This window comes from Salmo salar, unplaced genomic scaffold, assembly GCF_905237065.1.
Source record: "Salmo salar unplaced genomic scaffold, Ssal_v3.1, whole genome shotgun sequence".
Classification (NCBI taxonomy): Eukaryota; Metazoa; Chordata; class Actinopteri; order Salmoniformes; family Salmonidae; genus Salmo; species Salmo salar.
In genome coordinates this window covers 15,001-37,500 of record NW_025548236.1, presented here as the reverse complement: position 1 = coordinate 37,500, position 22,500 = coordinate 15,001, and the positions used below count along the sequence as shown (strand labels likewise).

The 22,500-nt window shown below is 48.4% G+C and overlaps 1 protein-coding gene across 2 annotated transcripts in view; it reads right to left on the bottom strand.

Annotated features, from left to right (window-relative positions):
* The window catches only part of LOC106594253 (serine/threonine-protein kinase TBK1), a 65,012-nt gene extending 48,859 nt beyond the window's left edge, over positions 1-16,153 (bottom strand). Inside the window, exons 1-3 of one of the 2 annotated variants that reach the window (XM_045712070.1) lie at positions 16,145-16,153; positions 12,699-12,805; positions 1,558-1,698 (exon numbers count right to left, since the gene is read on the bottom strand). In XM_045712070.1, coding sequence (XP_045568026.1) covers positions 1,558-1,698; positions 12,699-12,785 — 228 coding nt within the window. In that variant the 5' untranslated portion in view covers positions 12,786-12,805; positions 16,145-16,153. Of the gene's footprint in view, positions 1-1,557; positions 1,699-12,698; positions 12,806-15,452; positions 15,556-16,144 lie in introns of those variants that run through there. The other variant, XM_045712069.1, reaches the window with a different exon arrangement.
* Positions 16,154-22,500: the final 6,347 nt, after the last annotated feature.

Below are 22,500 nucleotides of genomic sequence, written 5' to 3'. Positions count from 1 at the left end.
GATACCTCCTCTAGGTAGTGATAATATATACTGATAGAGATACCTCCTCTAGGTAGTGATAATATATACTGATAGAGATACCTCCTCTAGGTAGTGATAATATATATACTGATAGAGATACCTCCTCTAGGTAGTGATAATATATACTGATAGAGATACCTCCTCTAGGTAGTGATAGTATATATACTGATAGAGATACCTCCTCTAGGTAGTGATAATATATACTGATAGAGATACCTCCTCTAGGTAGTGATAGTATATATACTGATAGAGATACCTCCTCTAGGTAGTGATAGTATATAACTGATAGAGATACCTCCTCTAGGTAGTGATAATATATACTGATAGAGATACCTCCTCTAGGTAGTGATAGTATATATACTGATAGAGATACCTCCTCTAGGTAGTGATAATATATACTGATAGAGATACCTCCTCTAGGTAGTGATAATATATACTGATAGAGATACCTCCTCTAGGTAGTGATAATATATATCTGATAGAGATACCTCCTCTAGGTAGTGATAATATATATACTGATAGAGATACCTCCTCTAGGTAGTGATAGTATATACTGATAGAGATACCTCCTCTAGGTAGTGATAGTATATATACTGATAGAGATACCTCCTCTAGGTAGTGATAGTATATATACTGATAGAGATACCTCCTCTAGGTAGTGATAATATATATACTGATAGAGATACCTCCTCTAGGTAGTGATAATATATACTGATAGAGATACCTCCTCTAGGTAGTGATAATATATAACTGATAGAGATACCTCCTCTAGGTAGTGATAGATATATACTGATAGAGATACCTCCTCTAGGTAGTGATAATATATACTGATAGAGATACCTCCTCTAGGTAGTGATAATATATACTGATAGAGATACCTCCTCTAGGTAGTGATAGTATATACTGATAGAGATACCTCCTCTAGGTAGTGATAGTATATATACTGATAGAGATACCTCCTCTAGGTAGTGATAATATATACTGATAGAGATACCTCCTCTAGGTAGTGATAGTATATACTGATAGAGATACCTCCTCTAGGTAGTGATAATATATACTGATAGAGATACCTCCTCTAGGTAGTGATAGTATATATACTGATAGAGATACCTCCTCTAGGTAGTGATAATATATACTGATAGAGATACCTCCTCTAGGTAGTGATAATATATACTGATAGAGATACCTCCTCTAGGTAGTGATAGTATATATACTGATAGAGATACCTCCTCTAGGTAGTGATAATATATACTGATAGAGATACCTCCTCTAGGTAGTGATAGTATATACTGATAGAGATACCTCCTCTAGGTAGTGATAGTATATACTGATAGAGATACCTCCTCTAGGTAGTGATATATATATACTGATAGAGATACCTCCTCTAGGTAGTGATATATATATACTGATAGAGATACCTCCTCTAGGTAGTGATAATATATACTGATAGAGATACCTCCTCTAGGTAGTGATAATATATATACTGATAGAGATACCTCCTCTAGGTAGTGATAATATATATACTGATAGAGATACCTCCTCCTCCACAGCGAACAGCTTGACGATGTTCTTATGGTTGAGTTTCTTCAGGACCTCAAACTCTCTCATCTGGACGTCGAGCGGTCGCAGGAAACTGAGATTGTTGAACACCTTCACCGCATACAGGTCCCCCGTTTTCTGGTGTTAAGAGAACAAAACATTATTAAAACCTTTAATAGCAAACAACTCATTGCCTGCGTCCCAAATGGAATTCTATTTCCATTTGTAGTGCACTGAAGTAGTGAAATATACACTACATGATCAAAAGTATGTGGACACCTGCTCGCCCAACATCTTATTCCAAGATCTTAGGCATTAATATGGAGTTGGTCCCCCCCTCTTTGCTGCTATAACAGCCTCCACTCTTCTGGGAAGGCTTTCCACTAGATGTTGGGACTACTTGCTTCCATTCAGCCACAAGAGCGTTAGTGAGGACGGGCACTGATGTTGGGCGATTAGGCCTGGCTCGCAGTCGGTGTTCCAATACATCCCAAAGGTGTTCGATGGGGTTGAGGTCAGGGCTCTGTGCAGGCCAGTCAAGTTCTTCCACACTGATCTCGACAAACCATTTCTGTACGGACCTCGCTTTGTGCACGGGGGCCTTGTCATGCTGAAACAGGAAAGGGCCTTCCCCAAACTGTTGCCACAAAGTTGGAAGCACAGAATCGTCTAGAATGTCATTTTATGCTGAAGCGTTAAGATTTCCCTTCACTGGACCTAAGGGGCCCAAAACATTATTCCTCCACCAAACTTTACAGTTGGCACTATGCATTCTGGCAGGTAGCCTTGTACGTCGAAGAACGGGTGTGGCTGAAATAGCAGAATCCACTAATTTGAAGGGGTGTCCTCATCCTGCTGTATATATAGTGGATGAAGGGGTGTCCTCATCCTGCTGTATATATAGTGGATGAAGGGGTGTCCTCATCCTGCTGTATATATAGTGGATGAAGGGGTGTCCTCATACTGCTGTATATAGTGGATGAAGGGGTGTCCTCATACTGCTGTATATATAGTGTATGAAGGGGTGTCCTCATACTGCTGTATATATAGTGGATGAAGGGGTGTCCACATACTGCTGTATATATAGTGTATGAAGGGGTGTCCTCATACTGCTGTGTATTTAGTGTATGAAGGGGTGTCCTCATACTGCTGTATATATAGTGGATGAAGGGGTGTCCTCATACTGCTGTATATATAGTGGATGAAGGGGTGTCCTCATACTGCTGTATATATAGTGGATGAAGGGGTGTCCTCATACTGCTGTATATATAGTGGATGAAGGGGTGTCCACATACTGCTGTATATATAGTGGATGAAGGGGTGTCCACATCCTGCTGTATATATAGTGGATGAAGGGGTGTCCTCATCCTGCTGTATATATAGTGGATGAAGGGGTGTCCTCATACTGCTGTATATATAGTGGATGAAGGGGTGTCCACATCCTGCTGTATATATAGTGGATGAAGGGGTGTCCACATCCTGCTGTATATATAGTGGATGAAGGGGTGTCCTCATACTGCTGTATATATAGTGGATGAAGGGGTGTCCTCATACTGCTGTATATATAGTGGATGAAGGGGTGTCCTCATACTGCTGTATATATAGTGGATGAAGGGGTGTCCACATCCTGCTGTATATATAGTGGATGAAGGGGTGTCCACATCCTGCTGTATATATAGTGGATGAAGGGGTGTCCTCATACTGCTGTATATATAGTGGATGAAGGGGTGTCCTCATACTGCTGTATATATAGTGGATGAAGGGGTGTCCTCATACTGCTGTATATATAGTGGATGAAGGGAATAGGTTGCCATCTAGGACACAGCCCTAGAGAGACCGTTCATCAGGGACACAGCCCTAGAGAGACAGTTCATCAGGGACACAGCCCTAGAGAGACAGTTCACCAGGGACACAGCCCTAGAGAGACAGTTCATCAGGGACACAGCCCTAGAGAGACAGTTCATCAGGGACACAGCCCTAGAGAGACAGTTCATCAGGGACACAGCCCTAGAGAGACAGTTCGCCAGGGACACAGCCCTAGAGAGACAGTTCACCAGGGACACAGCCCTAGAGAGACAGTTCGCCAGGGACACAGCCCTAGAGAGACAGTTCGCCAGGGACACAGCCCTAGAGAGACAGTTCATCTGGGACACAGCCCTAGAGAGACAGTTCACCAGGGACACAGCCCTAGAGAGACAGTTCGCCAGGGACACAGCCCTAGAGAGACAGTTCGCCAGGGACACAGCCCTAGAGAGACAGTTCATCAGGGACACAGCCCTAGAGAGACAGTTCGCCAGGGACACAGCCCTAGAGAGACAGTTCATCAGGGACACAGCCCTAGAGAGACAGTTCATCAGGGACACAGCCCTAGAGAGACAGTTCATCAGGGACACAGCCCTAGAGAGACAGTTCATCAGGGACACAGCCCTAGAGAGACAGTTCGCCAGGGACACAGCCCTAGAGAGACAGTTCACCAGGGACACAGCCCTAGAGAGACAGTTCACCAGGGACACAGCCCTAGAGAGACAGTTCACCAGGGACACAGCCCTAGAGAGACAGTTCACCAGGGACACAGCCCTAGAGAGACAGTTCGCCAGGGACACAGCCCTAGAGAGACAGTTCACCCGGGACACAGCCCTAGAGAGACAGTTCACCAGGGACACAGCCCTAGAGAGACAGTTCACCAGGGACACAGCCCTAGAGAGACAGTTCGCCAGGGACACAGCCCTAGAGAGACAGTTCACCCGGGACACAGCCCTAGAGAGACAGTTCGCCAGGGACACAGCCCTAGAGAGACAGTTCATCAGGGACACAGCCCTAGAGAGACAGTTCATCAGGGACACAGCCCTAGAGAGACAGTTCACCAGGGACACAGCCCTAGAGAGACAGTTCGCCAGGGACACAGCCCTAGAGAGACAGTTCACCAGGGACACAGCCCTAGAGAGACAGTTCATCAGGGACACAGCCCTAGAGAGACAGTTCACCAGGGACACAGCCCTAGAGAGACAGTTCACCAGGGACACAGCCCTAGAGAGACAGTTCATCAGGGACACAGCCCTAGAGAGACAGTTCATCAGGGACACAGCCCTAGAGAGACAGTTCATCAGGGACACAGCCCTAGAGAGACAGTTCACCAGGGACACAGCCCTAGAGAGACAGTTCACCAGGGACACAGCCCTAGAGAGACAGTTCACCAGGGACACAGCCCTAGAGAGACAGTTCACCAGGGACACAGCCCTAGAGAGACAGTTCATCAGGGATACAGCCCTAGAGAGACAGTTCATCAGGGACACAGCCCTAGAGAGACAGTTCACCAGGGACACAGCCCTAGAGAGACAGTTCGCCAGGGACACAGCCCTAGAGAGACAGTTCGCCAGGGACACAGCCCTAGAGAGACAGTTCACCAGGGACACAGCCCTAGAGAGACAGTTCGCCAGGGACACAGCCCTAGAGAGACAGTTCGCCAGGGACACAGCCCTAGAGAGACAGTTCACCAGGGACACAGCCCTAGAGAGACAGTTCACCAGGGACACAGCCCTAGAGAGACAGTTCACCAGGGACACAGCCCTAGAGAGACAGTTCACCAGGGACACAGCCCTAGAGAGACAGTTCACCTGGGACACAGCCCTAGAGAGACAGTTCACCAGGGACACAGCCCTAGAGAGACAGTTCACCAGGGACACAGCCCTAGAGAGACAGTTCGCTAGGGACACAGCCATAGAGAGACAGTTCACCAGGGACACAGCCCTAGAGAGACAGTTCACCAGGGACACAGCCCTAGAGAGACAGTTCATCAGGGACACAGCCCTAGAGAGACAGTTCGCCAGGGACACAGCCCTAGAGAGACAGTTCACCAGGGACACAGCCCTAGAGAGACAGTTCACCAGGGACACAGCCCTAGAGAGACAGTTCACCAGCGACACAGCCCTAGAGAGACAGTTCACCAGGGACACAGCCCTAGAGAGACAGTTCGCCAGGGACACAGCCCTAGAGAGACAGTTCACCTGGGACACAGCCCTAGAGAGACAGTTCGCCAGGGACACAGCCCTAGAGAGACAGTTCGCTAGGGACACAGCCCTAGAGAGACAGTTCATCAGGGACACAGCCCTAGAGAGACAGTTCACCAGGGACACAGCCCTAGAGAGACAGTTCGCCAGGGACACAGCCCTAGAGAGACAGTTCATCAGGGACACAGCCCTAGAGAGACAGTTCATCAGGGACACAGCCCTAGAGAGACAGTTCGCCAGGGACACAGCCCTAGAGAGACAGTTCACCAGGGACACAGCCCTAGAGAGACAGTTCGCCAGGGACACAGCTCTAGAGAGACAGTTCATCTGGGACACAGCCCTAGAGAGACAGTTCACCAGGGACACAGCCCTAGAGAGACAGTTCACCAGGGACACAGCCCTAGAGAGACAGTTCACCAGGGACACAGCCCTAGAGAGACAGTTCACCAGGGACACAGCCCTAGAGAGACAGTTCATCAGGGACACAGCCCTAGAGAGACAGTTCACCAGGGACACAGCCCTAGAGAGACAGTTCGCCAGGGACACAGCCCTAGAGAGACAGTTCATCTGGGACACAGCCCTAGAGAGACAGTTCACCAGGGACACAGCCCTAGAGAGACAGTTCACCAGGGACACAGCCCTAGAGAGACAGTTCGCCAGGGACACAGCCCTAGAGAGACAGTTCGCCAGGGACACAGCCCTAGAGAGACAGTTCATCAGGGACACAGCCCTAGAGAGACAGTTCATCAGGGACACAGCCCTAGAGAGACAGTTCATCAGGGACACAGCCCTAGAGAGACAGTTCACCAGGGACACAGCCCTAGAGAGACAGTTCACCAGGGACACAGCCCTAGAGAGACAGTTCACCAGGGACACAGCCCTAGAGAGACCGTTCGCCAGGGACACAGCCCTAGAGAGACAGTTCATCAGGGACACAGCCCTAGAGAGACAGTTCGCCAGGGACACAGCCCTAGAGAGACAGTTCGTCTGGGACACAGCCCTAGAGAGACAGTTCGCCAGGGACACAGCCCTAGAGAGACAGTTCGCCAGGGACACAGCCCTAGAGAGACAGTTCATCAGGGACACAGCCCTAGAGAGACAGTTCATCAGGGACACAGCCCTAGAGAGACAGTTCGCCAGGGACACAGCCCCTAGAGAGACAGTTCATCAGGGACACAGCCCTAGAGAGACAGTTCGCCAGGGACACAGCCCTAGAGAGACAGTTCACCAGGGACACAGCCCTAGAGAGACAGTTCGCCAGGGACACAGCCCTAGAGAGACAGTTCACCAGGGACACAGCCCTAGAGAGACAGTTCGCCAGGGACACAGCCCTAGAGAGACAGTTCACCTGGGACACAGCCCTAGAGAGACAGTTCACCAGGGACACAGCCCTAGAGAGACAGTTCACCAGGGACACAGCCCTAGAGAGACAGTTCGCCAGGGACACAGCCCTAGAGAGACAGTTCACCAGGGACACAGCCCTAGAGAGACAGTTCGCCAGGGACACAGCCCTAGAGAGACAGTTCATCAGGGACACAGCCCTAGAGAGACAGTTCATCAGGGACACAGCCCTAGAGAGACAGTTCATCAGGGACACAGCCCTAGAGAGACAGTTCGCCAGGGACACAGCCCTAGAGAGACAGTTCACCAGGGACACAGCCCTAGAGAGACAGTTCACCAGGGACACAGCCCTAGAGAGACAGTTCACCAGGGACACAGCCCTAGAGAGACAGTTCGCCAGGGACACAGCCCTAGAGAGACAGTTCACCCGGGACACAGCCCTAGAGAGACAGTTCACTAGGGACACAGCCCTAGAGAGACAGTTCGCTAGGGACACAGCCCTAGAGAGACAGTTCATCAGGGACACAGCCCTAGAGAGACAGTTCACCAGGGACACAGCCCTAGAGAGACAGTTCGCCAGGGACACAGCCCTAGAGAGACAGTTCATCAGGGACACAGCCCTAGAGAGACAGTTCGCCAGGGACACAGCCCTAGAGAGACAGTTCACCAGGGACACAGCCCTAGAGAGACAGTTCATCAGGGACACAGCCCTAGAGAGACAGTTCATCAGGGACACAGCCCTAGAGAGACAGTTCCCCAGGGACACAGCCCTAGAGAGACAGTTCGCCAGGGACACAGCCCTAGAGAGACAGTTCATCAGGGACACAGCCCTAGAGAGACAGTTCATCAGGGACACAGCCCTAGAGAGACAGTTCACCAGGGACACAGCCCTAGAGAGACAGTTCACCAGGGACACAGCCCTAGAGAGACAGTTCACCAGGGACACAGCCCTAGAGAGACAGTTCACCAGGGACACAGCCCTAGAGAGACAGTTCATCTGGGACACAGCACTAGAGAGACAGTTCACCAGGGACACAGCCCTAGAGAGACAGTTCACCAGGGACACAGCCCTAGAGAGACAGTTCGCCAGGGACACAGCCCTAGAGAGACAGTTCATCAGGGACACAGCCCTAGAGAGACAGTTCATCAGGGACACAGCCCTAGAGAGACAGTTCGCCAGGGACACAGCCCTAGAGAGACAGTTCGCCAGGGACACAGCCCTAGAGAGACAGTTCACCAGGGACACAGCCCTAGAGAGACAGTTCGCCAGGGACACAGCCCTAGAGAGACAGTTCATCAGGGACACAGCCCTAGAGAGACAGTTCATCAGGGACACAGCCCTAGAGAGACAGTTCATCAGGGACACAGCCCTAGAGAGACAGTTCGCCAGGGACACAGCCCTAGAGAGACAGTTCACCAGGGACACAGCCCTAGAGAGACAGTTCACCAGGGACACAGCCCTAGAGAGACAGTTCACCAGGGACACAGCCCTAGAGAGACAGTTCGCCAGGGACACAGCCCTAGAGAGACAGTTCACCCGGGACACAGCCCTAGAGAGACAGTTCACTAGGGACACAGCCCTAGAGAGACAGTTCGCTAGGGACACAGCCCTAGAGAGACAGTTCATCAGGGACACAGCCCTAGAGAGACAGTTCACCAGGGACACAGCCCTAGAGAGACAGTTCGCCAGGGACACAGCCCTAGAGAGACAGTTCATCAGGGACACAGCCCTAGAGAGACAGTTCGCCAGGGACACAGCCCTAGAGAGACAGTTCACCAGGGACACAGCCCTAGAGAGACAGTTCATCAGGGACACAGCCCTAGAGAGACAGTTCATCAGGGACACAGCCCTAGAGAGACAGTTCCCCAGGGACACAGCCCTAGAGAGACAGTTCGCCAGGGACACAGCCCTAGAGAGACAGTTCATCAGGGACACAGCCCTAGAGAGACAGTTCATCAGGGACACAGCCCTAGAGAGACAGTTCACCAGGGACACAGCCCTAGAGAGACAGTTCACCAGGGACACAGCCCTAGAGAGACAGTTCACCAGGGACACAGCCCTAGAGAGACAGTTCACCAGGGACACAGCCCTAGAGAGACAGTTCACCAGGGACACAGCCCTAGAGAGACAGTTCACCAGGGACACAGCCCTAGAGAGACAGTTCATCTGGGACACAGCACTAGAGAGACAGTTCACCAGGGACACAGCCCTAGAGAGACAGTTCACCAGGGACACAGCCCTAGAGAGACAGTTCGCCAGGGACACAACCCTAGAGAGACAGTTCATCAGGGACACAGCCCTAGAGACAGTTCTCAGGGACACAGCCCTAGAGAGACAGTTCGCCAGGGACACAGCCCTAGAGAGACAGTTCGCCAGGGACACAGCCCTAGAGAGACAGTTCACCAGGGACACAGCCCTAGAGAGACAGTTCACCAGGGACACAGCCCTAGAGAGACAGTTCACCAGGGACACAGCCCTAGAGAGACAGTTCATCTGGGACACAGCCCTAGAGAGACAGTTCACCAGGGACACAGCCCTAGAGAGACAGTTCACCAGGGACACAGCCCTAGAGAGACAGTTCACCAGCGACACAGCCCTAGAGAGACAGTTCACCAGGGACACAGCCCTAGAGAGACAGTTCACCTGGGACACAGCCCTAGAGAGACAGTTCACCTGGGACACAGCCCTAGAGAGACAGTTCACCAGGGACACAGCCCTAGAGAGACAGTTCGCTAGAGAGACAGTTCATCAGGGACACAGCCCTAGAGAGACAGTTCACCAGGGACACAGCCCTAGAGAGACAGTTCGCCAGGGACACAGCCCTAGAGAGACAGTTCATCAGGGACACAGCCCTAGAGAGACAGTTCATCAGGGACACAGCCCTAGAGAGACAGTTCGCCAGGGACACAGCCCTAGAGAGACAGTTCACCAGGGACACAGCCCTAGAGAGACAGTTCGCCAGGGACACAGCTCTAGAGAGACAGTTCATCTGGGACACAGCCCTAGAGAGACAGTTCACCAGGGACACAGCCCTAGAGAGACAGTTCACCAGGGACACAGCCCTAGAGAGACAGTTCATCAGGGACACAGCCCTAGAGAGACAGTTCGCCAGGGACACAGCCCTAGAGAGACAGTTCACCAGGGACACAGCCCTAGAGAGACAGTTCGCCAGGGACACAGCCCTAGAGAGACAGTTCATCTGGGACACAGCCCTAGAGAGACAGTTCACCAGGGACACAGCCCTAGAGAGACAGTTCACCAGGGACACAGCCCTAGAGAGACAGTTCGCCAGGGACACAGCCCTAGAGAGACAGTTCGCCAGGACACAGCCCTAGAGAGACAGTTCATCAGGGACACAGCCCTAGAGAGACAGTTCATCAGGGACACAGCCCTAGAGAGACAGTTCATCAGGGACACAGCCCTAGAGAGACAGTTCACCAGGGACACAGCCCTAGAGAGACAGTTCATCAGGGACACAGCCCTAGAGAGACCGTTCACCAGGGACACAGCCCTAGAGAGACAGTTCACCAGGGACACAGCCCTAGAGAGACAGTTCGCCAGGGACACAGCCCTAGAGAGACAGTTCATCTGGGACACAGCCCTAGAGAGACAGTTCGCCAGGGACACAGCCCTAGAGAGACAGTTCATCAGGGACACAGCCCTAGAGAGACAGTTCACCAGGGACACAGCCCTAGAGAGACAGTTCGCCAGGGACACAGCCCTAGAGAGACAGTTCATCAGGGACACAGCCCTAGAGAGACAGTTCATCAGGGACACAGCCCTAGAGAGACAGTTCATCAGGGACACAGCCCTAGAGAGACAGTTCGCCAGGGACACAGCCCTAGAGAGACAGTTCACCAGGGACACAGCCCTAGAGAGACAGTTCACCAGGGACACAGCCCTAGAGAGACAGTTCACCAGGGACACAGCCCTAGAGAGACAGTTCACCAGGGACACAGCCCTAGAGAGACAGTTCGCCAGGGACACAGCCCTAGAGAGACAGTTCACCTGGGACACAGCCCTAGAGAGACAGTTCACCAGGGACACAGCCCTAGAGAGACAGTTCGCTAGGGACACAGCCCTAGAGAGACAGTTCATCAGGGACACAGCCCTAGAGAGACAGTTCACCAGGGACACAGCCCTAGAGAGACAGTTCGCCAGGGACACAGCCCTAGAGAGACAGTTCATCAGGGACACAGCCCTAGAGAGACAGTTCATCAGGGACACAGCCCTAGAGAGACAGTTCATCAGGGACACAGCCCTAGAGAGACAGTTCACCAGGGACACAGCCCTAGAGAGACAGTTCGCCAGGGACACAGCCCTAGAGAGACAGTTCACCTGGGACACAGCCCTAGAGAGACAGTTCACCAGGGACACAGCCCTAGAGAGACAGTTCACCAGGGACACAGCCCTAGAGAGACAGTTCACCAGGGACACAGCCCTAGAGAGACAGTTCATCAGGGACACAGCCCTAGAGAGACAGTTCGCCAGGGACACAGCCCTAGAGAGACAGTTCACCAGGGACACAGCCCTAGAGAGACAGTTCACCAGGGACACAGCCCTAGAGAGACAGTTCATCAGGGACACAGCCCTAGAGAGACAGTTCACCAGGGACACAGCCCTAGAGAGACAGTTCGCCAGGGACACAGCCCTAGAGAGACAGTTCATCAGGGACACAGCCCTAGAGAGACAGTTCAGCCAGGGACACAGCCCTAGAGAGACAGTTCATCAGGGACACAGCCCTAGAGAGACAGTTCACCAGGGACACAGCCCTAGAGAGACAGTTCATCAGGGACACAGCCCTAGAGAGACCGTTCACCAGGGACACAGCCCTAGAGAGACAGTTCGCCAGGGACACAGCCCTAGAGAGACAGTTCATCAGGGACACAGCCCCTGTGGAGACAGAAGGGTTAGCGCGCTAGCTTAGACTGATATGGCTGAGCAGACAACCTGTGTGCCACGGTAGATGTTAGCTGGTTAGCTCTGTACCTTGTGTCTGCCACGGTAAACGTTAGCATGTTAGCCCTGTACCTTGTGTCTGCCACGGTAAACGTTAGCGTGTTAGCCCTGTACCTTGTGTCTGCCACGGTAAACGTTAGCGTGTTAGCCCTGTACCTTGTGTCTGCCACGGTAAACGTTAGCGTGTTAGCCCTGTACCTTGTGTCTGCCACGGTAAACGTTAGCGTGTTAGCTCTGTACTTGTGTCTGCCACGGTGCAAACGTTAGCGTGTTAGCCCTGTACCTTGTGTCTGCCACGGTAAACGTTAGCGTGTTAGCTCTGTACCTTGTGTCTGCCGCGGTAAACGTTAGCGTGTTAGCCCTGTACCTTGTGTCTGCCACGGTAAACGTTAGCGTGTTAGCTCTGTACCTTGTGCCCGCCACGATAAACGTTAGCGTGTTAGCCCTGTACCTTGTGTCTGCCACGGTAAACGTTAGCGTGTTAGCCCTGTACCTTGTGCCTGCCACGGTAAACGTTAGCGTGTTAGCCCTGTACCTTGTGTCTGCCACGGTAAACGTTAGCGTGTTAGCCCTGTACCTTGTGTCTGCCACGGTAAACGTTAGCGTGTTAGCCCTGTACCTTGTGTCTGCCACGGTAAACGTTAGCGTGTTAGCCCTGTACCTTGTGTCTGCCACGGTAAACGTTGCGTGTTAGCCCCTGTACCTTGTGTCTGCCACGGTAAACGTGAGCGTGTTAGCCCTGTACCTTGTGTCTGCCACGGTAAACGATTAGCGTGTTAGCCCTGTACCTTGTGTCTGCCACGGTAAACGTTAGCGTGTTGGCCCTGTACCTTGTGTCTGCCACGGTAAACGTTAGCTGTAGCTCCCTGGCCCAGCAGGTCTGAGATGAGCCACAGGTAGTTGGCTGTGCTCTGCATGATGCCGGCTTCAGGTTCACCTGTCGTGGAGAACAACAACCAGCACATTCAGACACCACCGGGGGGAAACCCGGCATATTTTAACACTAGCTCTGGTCCAGGGTGTTAGTGAGGCTTCTTCCTAAAAGGCTCAACGTTAGCAAGCTGCACTAACGCCAAGGACCAGAGCTAACTGTGGTCAGGGTCACTCGTACAGTAGATAAAGAGAGCAACATTAGGTTATAGCAACACCTTAAACAGTAAACGTCAAATTATTATCACGATTGTTGTAGCTATGGTCATAATCACACGAATTTTGTGTACTTCGAATACCAAGGATTTCTGGGAAATATTGAACAGATATTTCACTAGCTAGGTTTCCAATCCAAAATGGAGGCAGATTTTCACGTGTATATTCTGAAATCCGCATAAAGAAAATATTTGCATTTTCCCACCAGTGGTGTGATGATGTAGTACACACCAAACTGACTTGTTGTTAAATAAATCAGTGTGTGATGGTAGTACACACCAAACTGACTTGTTGTTGATAAATAAATCAGTGTGTGATGATGTAGTACACACCAAACTGACTTGTTGATAAATAAATCAGTGTGTGATGATGTAGTACACGCCAAACTGACTTGTTGTTGATAAATAAATCAGTGTGTGTGATGATGTAGTACACACCAAACTGACTTGTTGTTGATAAATAAATCAGTGTGTATGATGTAGTACACACCAAACTGACTTGTTGATAAATAATCAGTGGTGTGATGATGTAGTACACCAGTTCAAACTGACTTGTTGATAAATAAATCAGTGGTGTGATGATGTAGTACACACCAAACTGACTTGTTGTTGATAAATAAATCAGTGGTGTGATGATGTAGTACACACCAAACTGACTTGTTGTTGATAAATAAATCAGTGGTGTGATGATGTAGTACACACCAAACTGACTTGTTGTTGATAAATAAATCAGTGTGTGATGATGTAGTACACACCAAACTGACTTGTTGTTGATAAATAAATCAGTGGTGTGATGATGTAGTACACACCAAACTGACTTGTTGTTGATAAATAAATCAGTGTGTGTGATGATGTAGTACACACCAAACCGACTTGTTGTTGATAAATAAATCAGTGTGTGTGATGATGTAGTACACACCAAACTGACTTGTTGTTGATAAATAAATCAGTGGTGTGATGATGTAGTACACACCAAACTGACTTGTTGTTGATAAATAAATCAGTGTGTGATGATGTAGTACACACCAAACTGACTTGTTGTTGATAAATAAATCAGTGTGTGTGATGATGTAGTACACACCAAACTGACTTGTTGTGATAAATAAATCAGTGTGTGTGATGATGTAGTACACACCAAACTGACTTGTTGCTGATAAATAAATCAGTGTGTGTGATGATGTAGTACACACCAAACTGACTTGTTGTTGATAAATAAATCAGTGTGTGATGATGTAGTACACACAAAACACACTTATTCACCTGAAGTTTTCATGTACAGAATAAAAAAATCGACCGTTCAATATGTTTCACTACTGATTGTTTTATTTCTATTCAATGTAAAATAAAACATTGAATTTAGGAGAATCTCGTATAGAACGGGTTAAAGTTATGTTTTGTAACCCCGGGGTGTTAAACAGTAATTAACAGCTACTTCTCAGAAAGTATTACTGTCAACAGGAGAAAAACAAGTTTGTCCACTATCAGCATATCTATTTATTATAGCCATCAAAATGTTAGCTGTTAAAATTAGATTCAACAATACTATCAGGGGATTAGAAATCCAGGGCTTAAAAACAAAAAGGTGATGATTCATGTTTTCTTTTAAATCCACAATGTGAATCCCTCCACGGCCTCATAGAGGCTCTAGATACTTTACTAACCTCTCTGGATTACAACCAAATTATTTTTTATTTAACCTTTATTTAACTAGGCAAATCAGTTAAGAACAAATTCTTATTTACAATGACGGCCTACACCGGCCAAACCCTAAACCCCGATGACGCTTGGGACAATTGTAGCGCCGCCCTATATGGGACTCGCAATCACGGCCGGTTGTGATACAGCCTGGTATCGAACCAGGGTCTGTAGTGACGCCTCTAGCAGACCCCTGTGCCTAGTCTGGTTTTGGCACATGCGTTATCTAGCCAACAGTGCGGGTACACTGTCTACACGATGAGATTATTATGGATAAGAGTGAGAATATTTGGATTTGTCAAACGGCATCAAGACTTCCACCAACCACCCTGTGAAGTTCATCATAGAATTGATTTCACCTGTAGCCTGATAAACTGCATGGTTTCCCGAGTCGTAGTGGGAGACACCATATCATCCCATGACTCCAAATTGGTTAGAAATATTTGCGCATAAAAAAGAGGTTTCCACCGCCATTTCACGCATAATTAACATTTACCTAACTACATAATAAGATTCCACCATGATGAAGAAACAAAATTATCTATCAGCGTTTATAAAATTGTACCAAAACTTCCTGTTTCCATCACAGCTGTCGTGCTAAAAAAATAAAAAAAACGACTTTTACTGGCATTAAAAACTGTCGATGCGGTTAGTAAAGGGAAATCCACTTCCTGACTCAGCAGTGTCACAGATAATATATCACTGATCCACTGAGAAGTTAACGAAAATAAATAAAAAACCTACCGAAATAAATGTAGACTAGAGCGATAATCCATAATACTGGAGCTGGATGTCAAACCGTCTCTAAATGTACTGATGACTTTATTACACCGTGACGCCTTGGCACACCGCTGGGAAATTCCCCTCCGGTCCAATGCGTTCACAATTATCACAAATATATAAAGACAATGTCCTAGCTACATGTAAAAGTCAAACTGACGTTATATAGTATTGGTGCGAAATGTCATTTGACTATTACAAAATGCTGTAGTACTGGCTAACGTTAATAGATAGCTAGCTAGTTAGCCTTTTGTGTTTAGCTAGCTAGCTAAAGTTCTGTGATCTAACTACGCATCAGGCTATTCACCCAATGCGACGGCTTGTGTTACCTTTTATTCATGTATTTTTTTTAACTAGCTAACTAAATAAACCAAATAACGTTGAAAGAGGAGAAAAATGTATTTTAGATAGCCACGAAATATAACGTTTAACTAGCTAGCTAGCCAGTCTGTCTTCCTGATTCACAGTGACTAACAACAAAGATGACATTTCCCAAACCTCCCTAAAAAAACGACAACGTACGACAGGGAGGTCGACAAAATAAATGACACGTTTACGGTTAAATATAACTGTATATATATATATATTTTTTTTTTTTAAAACCTTTTGTCAGGTAAAAATCACAAGTATAATTGAAGTTGTGTTTATTTCCTTACCTTCAGAAAAAATACCCAAAAATCCTTTCGCTTCTGGATCACGTGGTGGGAATGACTCAATCAGAAAGCAGTATGAAAAAGGGGTGTGGTTCATCTTTACCGTAATTCCTGGAAAAGGCGGGAGATTAAAATATGAGAGGTCTGGAAAGCAACCTACTTTAGTTTTCAGGCGCAATACATTTTTTATTTTATTTAACCAGGCAAGTCAGTTAAGAACAAATTCTTATTTTCAAATGACGGCCTCCCGGGGAACAGTAGGGTTAAACGCCTTGTTCAGGGGGCAGAACGACAGATTTTTACCTTGTCAGCTCAGGGATTCGATCCAGCAACCTTTCGGTTACTAGTCCAACGCTCAAAGGAACGTTACATCGGGCCAGTTATCTTTTCATAGAGCCTTGGATAGGGAAAATTAAAGTACCAACACAGTTGGCACAGTTAGGCTGTCTGTGTTCATGTTGAATTATCAGCTGTTTACCTGAGATGATCAGATGTTCACCTGAGACGATCAGATGTTCACCTGAGATGATCAGATGTTCACCTGAGATGATCAGATGTTCACCTGAGACGATCAGATGTTCACCTGAGATTACTATTAGAGAAACCCAGTAACATCTCCTCTGAAGTAGGATCCATTTGGATCAGTGGGTAATCCTCTGGGATTGAACCCTAAATTAGAGTGGGTGGGTTTAACCCTAAATTAAAGTGGGTGGGTGGGTTGAACCCTAAATTAGAGAGGGTGGGTTTAACCCTAAATTAGAGTGGGTGGGTTGAACCCTAAATTAGAGTGGGTGGGATGAACCCTAAATTAGAGTGGGTGGGTGGGTTAACCCTAAATTAGAGTGGGTGGGTTTAACCCTAAATTAGAGTGGGTGGGTTTAACCCTAAATTAGAGTGGGTGGGATGAACCCTAAATTAGAGTGGGTGGGTGGGTTTAACCCTAAATTAGAGCGGGTGGGTGGGTTTAACACTAAATTAGAGTGGGTGGGTTGAACCCTAAATTAGAGTGGGTGGGTTTAACCCTAAATTAGAGTGGGTGGGTTGAACCCTAAATTAGAGTGGGTGGGTTGAACCCTAAATTAGAGTGGGTGGGTTTAACCCTAAATTAGAGTGGGTGGGTGGGTTGAACCCTAAATTAGAGTGGGTGGGTGGGTTGAACCCTAAATTAGAGTGGGTGGGTTGAACCCTAAATTAGAGTGGGTGGGTGGGTTGAACCCTAAATTAGAGCGGGTGGGTTTAACCCTAAATTAGAGTGGGTGGGTGGGTTGAACCCTAAATTAGAGTGGGTGGGTGGGTTGAACCCTAAATTAGAGTGGGTGGGTGGGTTGAACCCTAAATTAGAGTGGGTGGGTTTAACCCTAAATTAGAGTGGGTGGGTGTGTTGAACCCTAAATTAGAGTGGGTGGGTGGGTTGAACCCTAAATTAGAGTGGGTGGGTGGGTTTAACCCTAAATTAGAATGGGTCTGGAGCCATTCCATAGTGGGACTGCACATTTGACAGTTATGACTGTAAATGCTTCAGCAATAACACAATACACTGTCTTTACCTTTCATTCAGTGTGGGGGAGTGGAGAGAGAGGGAGAGAGAGACAGAGAGAGAGACACAGAGAGAGAGACACAGAGAGAGAAAGACAGAGAGACACAGAGAGAGAGAGAAAGACAGAGAGAGACACAGAGAGAGAGACACACAGAGAGACACAGAGAGAGAGAGACACAGAGAGAGAGACACAGAGAGAGAGAGACACAGAGAGAGAGAGAGAGACACGGAGAGAAAGACAGAGAGAGAGAGAGACACACACAGAGACACACAGAGAGACAGAATGGCCAAAGATTAGAGGGAATGGCTGAGAGTGAGAATGGACAGAACAAAGTGTGAATGGACAACGTTCAAGATGAAAGTTCATTCCTTTTATTTAAAAAAATTATAATAATAATAATCAACATTTGATTTTTGTTACAACAGCTTGTAGTAGTATTGAATGGGCCGCACACATCCATTACATCCTCGTTAACATGGAAAGCAGATCAACGTAGAAAAGGTAGAGCTGAGTGGAAATGAAAATAATCATTCTGACTAACCAAATGTTGGTTGAGCTGTATATATTATCCTTGCAAAGCATCATGGTATTAAAATGGCTGAACTGAGAAAATGTTCAAACTGCCAATAAACCTCTTGCTGTATTTCCCATCTTTATGTCAGAGCATCAGAAACATTTAGGATTTCTTTACTCCTGGGGCCAAGTCCCAAATGGCACCCTATTACCCTATATCCTGCACTTCTTTAGGGCCCCGGATCAAATGTAGTGGTCTATATAGGGAATAGGGTGCCATAGGGCCCTGGTCAAATGTAGTGCTCTATATAGGGAATAGGGTGCCATAGGGCCCTGGTCAAATGTAGTGCACTATATAGGGAATAGGGTGCCATAGGGCCCTGGTCAAATGTAGTGGTCTATATAGGGAATAGGGTGCCATAGGGCCCTGGTCAAATGTAGTGCTCTATATAGGGAATAGGGTGCCATAGGGCCCTGGTCTAAAGTAGTGGTCTATATAGGGAATAGGGTGCCATAGGGCCCTGGTCTAAAGTAGTGGTCTATATAGGGAATAGGGTGCCATAGGGCCCTGGTCTAAAGTAGTGGTCTATATAGGGAATAGCAGAACAGCAACTTGTTTTAACCGTCTAACCAACATCTTCCATCACAAGTGTTAAACCCCACTTCCCTTCTCTACATCAGAGTCCGATGCTGGTAGACCAGAGAATCTAGCTACCCCACTTCCCTTCTCTACATCAGAGACCGATGCTGGTAGACCAGAGAATCTAGCTACCCCACTTCCCTTCTCTACATCAGAGACCGATGCTGGTAGACCAGAGAATCTAGCTACCCCACTTCCCTTCTCTACCATCAGAGACCGATGCTGGTAGACCAGAGAATCTAGCTACCCCACTTCCCTTCTCTACCATCAGAGACCGATGCTGGTAGACCAGAGAATCTAGCTACCCCACTTCCCTTCTCTACCATCAGAGACCGATGCTGGTAGACCAGAGAATCTAGCTACCCCACTTCCCTTCTCTACATCAGAGACCGATGCTGGTAGACCAGAGAATCTAGCTACCCCACTTCCCTTCTCTACATCAGAGACCGATGCTGGTAGACCAGAGAATCTAGCTACCCCACTTCCCTTCTCTACCATCAGAGACCGATGCTGGTAGACCAGAGAATCTAGCTACCCCACTTCCCTTCTCTACATCAGAGACCGATGCTGGTAGACCAGAGAATCTAGCTACCCCACTTCCCTTCTCTACCATCAGAGACCGATGCTGGTAGACCAGAGAACAGAAGACCTCTGTTATCAATGTAACATCCCAGGACAGGCTGACCCAGACATGTGTACATCAGGAAGCTCTGACATCATATCCTCCCTCCTCTACATCAGGAAGCTCTGACATCATATCCTCCCTCTCTACATCAGGAAGCTCTGACATCATATCCTCCCTCCTCTACATCAGGAAGCTCTGACATCATATCCTCCCTCCTCTACATCAGGAAGCTCTGACATCATATCCTCCCTCTTGTTGCTCCGTTATATCCTGATATAGGAACTGCAGCACCAACCTTATTCACGACGTCGCTCCGCTCAAAACGTCCAGACCACACAAACACATTCCTCATCCTATCCATTTGAACTGTGTGTATCATGTTGTCTGTACCGGGTCACTATGAGCAGAACTGTAAAGTGCACTTGGAGAATGACAACATTTAAAACCAGACAGGAGACAGACCAGGACAGGGGACAGACGGGAGACTGTCTCAGCTAGGGACAGACGGGAGACTGTCTCAGCTAGGGACAGACAGGAGACTGTCTCAGCTAGAGACAGACAGGGGACAGACCAGGACAGGGGACAGACGGGAGACTGTCTCAGCTAGGGACAGACAGGAGACTGTCTCAGCTAGGGACAGACGGGAGACTGTCTCAGCTAGGGACAGACAGGAGACTGTCTCAGCTAGAGACAGACAGGGGACAGACCAGGACAGGGGACAGACGGGAGACTGTCTCAGCTAGGGACAGACAGGAGACTGTCTCAGCTAGGGACAGACAGGAGACTGTCTCAGCTAGGGACAGACGGGAGACTGTCTCAGCTAGGGACAGACGGGAGACTGTCTCAGCTAGGGACAGACGGGAGACTGTCTCAGCTAGGGACAGACAGGGGACAGACCAGGACAGGGGACAGACGGGAGACTGTCTCAGCTAGAGACAGACAGGAGACAGGAGCTCAGCAGAGACACTGTGGTTTAGAGGTCTTCTATACTGTACATCTAGAAAACATGAAGGATTGGATTGGCCTTAGTGTGTCTGGGTCTGGACAGAAGACGGACATTTTGATCAAGATACATACACCCTGTAATGTCTTCTACAGTCCCAGAGGAACAACAGACCCTGTAATGTCTTCTACAGTCCCAGAGGAACAACAGAGACAACCAGGAAGGACCCTGTAATGTCTTCTACAGTCCCAGAGGAACAACAGACCCTGTAATGTCTTCTACAGTCCCAGAGGAACAACAGAGACAACCAGGAAGGACCCTGTAATGTCTTCTACAGTCCCAGAGGAACAACAGACCCTGTAATGTCTTCTACAGTCCCAGAGGAACAACAGACCCTGTAATGTCTTCTACAGTCCCAGAGGAACAACAGACCCTGTAATGTCTTCTACCGTCTATATTGAAAATTGTCCTGGCCATTGGACAACAAAAAGACAAAGACGGACGTTTTGAGGTATGTGTGAATGTTCTGAGAGGATGAGATGACAGCTTTAAATCGTCCTCAGGTTTCAGCCTGAAATGTCCCACAGCTCTGATTGGATAAACGGGGAGAGAGAAAACGCCCCCTTTTCCCGCCCGTCTTTTTAGTTTGAGACAGGACAGAGACGAGACAGGACAGAGACGGGACAGGACAGAGACAGGACAGAGACGAGACAGGACAGAGACGAGACAGGACAGAGACGAGACAGGACAGAGACGAGACAGGACAGAGACAGGACAGAGACAGGACATCACTAAAGGATTGCTGATATCGTCTAAGATTGTCGCCGTACGTTTGGACTGACACATGGTAGAAAAATAAAATGGAGGCAAATTACTGAAAGACGGAAATGACAAAGTACTGCAAGAATTCAATGGATATACAATAAGGTTTTCTTTCCTTTATAGCTTATAAATACGGTATATACACTATGTGGTAGAAAAATATTAAAACCCTTGGCAACAAAAAAACACTAAACGAAATGATTTGAAGAACTGATCAGGTACAATAAGTCGTCCTCTGTGGAGAAGTTTAGCTCGGTGGAAGACAGAGACCTCAGAAGATAGATCACAGATGGTTTCTGGGTCTGTCTCATCCAGACAGGATAACCCCCCCTCCTCAGTAACAGATGGTCTGTCTCATCCAGACAGGATAACCCCTCCTCCTCAGTAACAGATGGTCTGTCTCATCCAGACAGGATAACCCCTCCTCCTCATTAACAGATGGTCTGTCTCATCCAGACAGGATAACCCCTCCTCCTCATTAACAGATGGTCTGTCTCATCCAGACAGGATAACCCCTCCTCCTCATTAACAGACGGTCTGTCTCATCCAGACAGGATAACCCCTCCTCCTCATTAACAGACGGTCTCTGGGTCTGTCTCATCCAGACAGGATAACCCCTCCTCCTCAGTAACAGATGGTCTCTGGGTCTGTCTCATCCAGACAGGATAACCCCCTCCTCCTCATTAACAGATGGTCTGTCTCATCCAGACAGGATAACCCCCTCCTCCTCAGTAACAGATGGTCTCTGGGTCTGTCTCATCCAGACAGGATAACCCCTCCTCCTCAGTAACAGATGGTCTGTCTCATCCAGACAGGATAACCCCTCCTCCTCATTAACAGACGGTCTGTCTCATCCAGACAGGATAACCCCTCCTCCTCATTAACAGACGGTCTGTCTCATCCAGACAGGATAACCCCTCCTCCTCATTAACAGATGGTCTGTCTCATCCAGACAGGATAACCCCTCCTCCTAATTAACAGATGGTCTGTCTCATCCAGACAGGATAACCCCCTCCTCCTCATTAACAGATGGTCTGTCTCATCCAGACAGGATAACCCCTCCTCCTCATTAACAGATGGTCTCTGGGTCTGTCTCATCCAGACAGGATAACCCCTCCTCCTCATTAACAGATGGTCTGTCTCATCCAGACAGGATAACCCCTCCTCCTCATTAACAGACGGTCTGTCTCATCCAGACAGGATAACCCCTCCTCCTCATTAACAGACGGTCTCTGGGTCTGTCTCATCCAGACAGGATAACCCCTCCTCCTCAGTAAC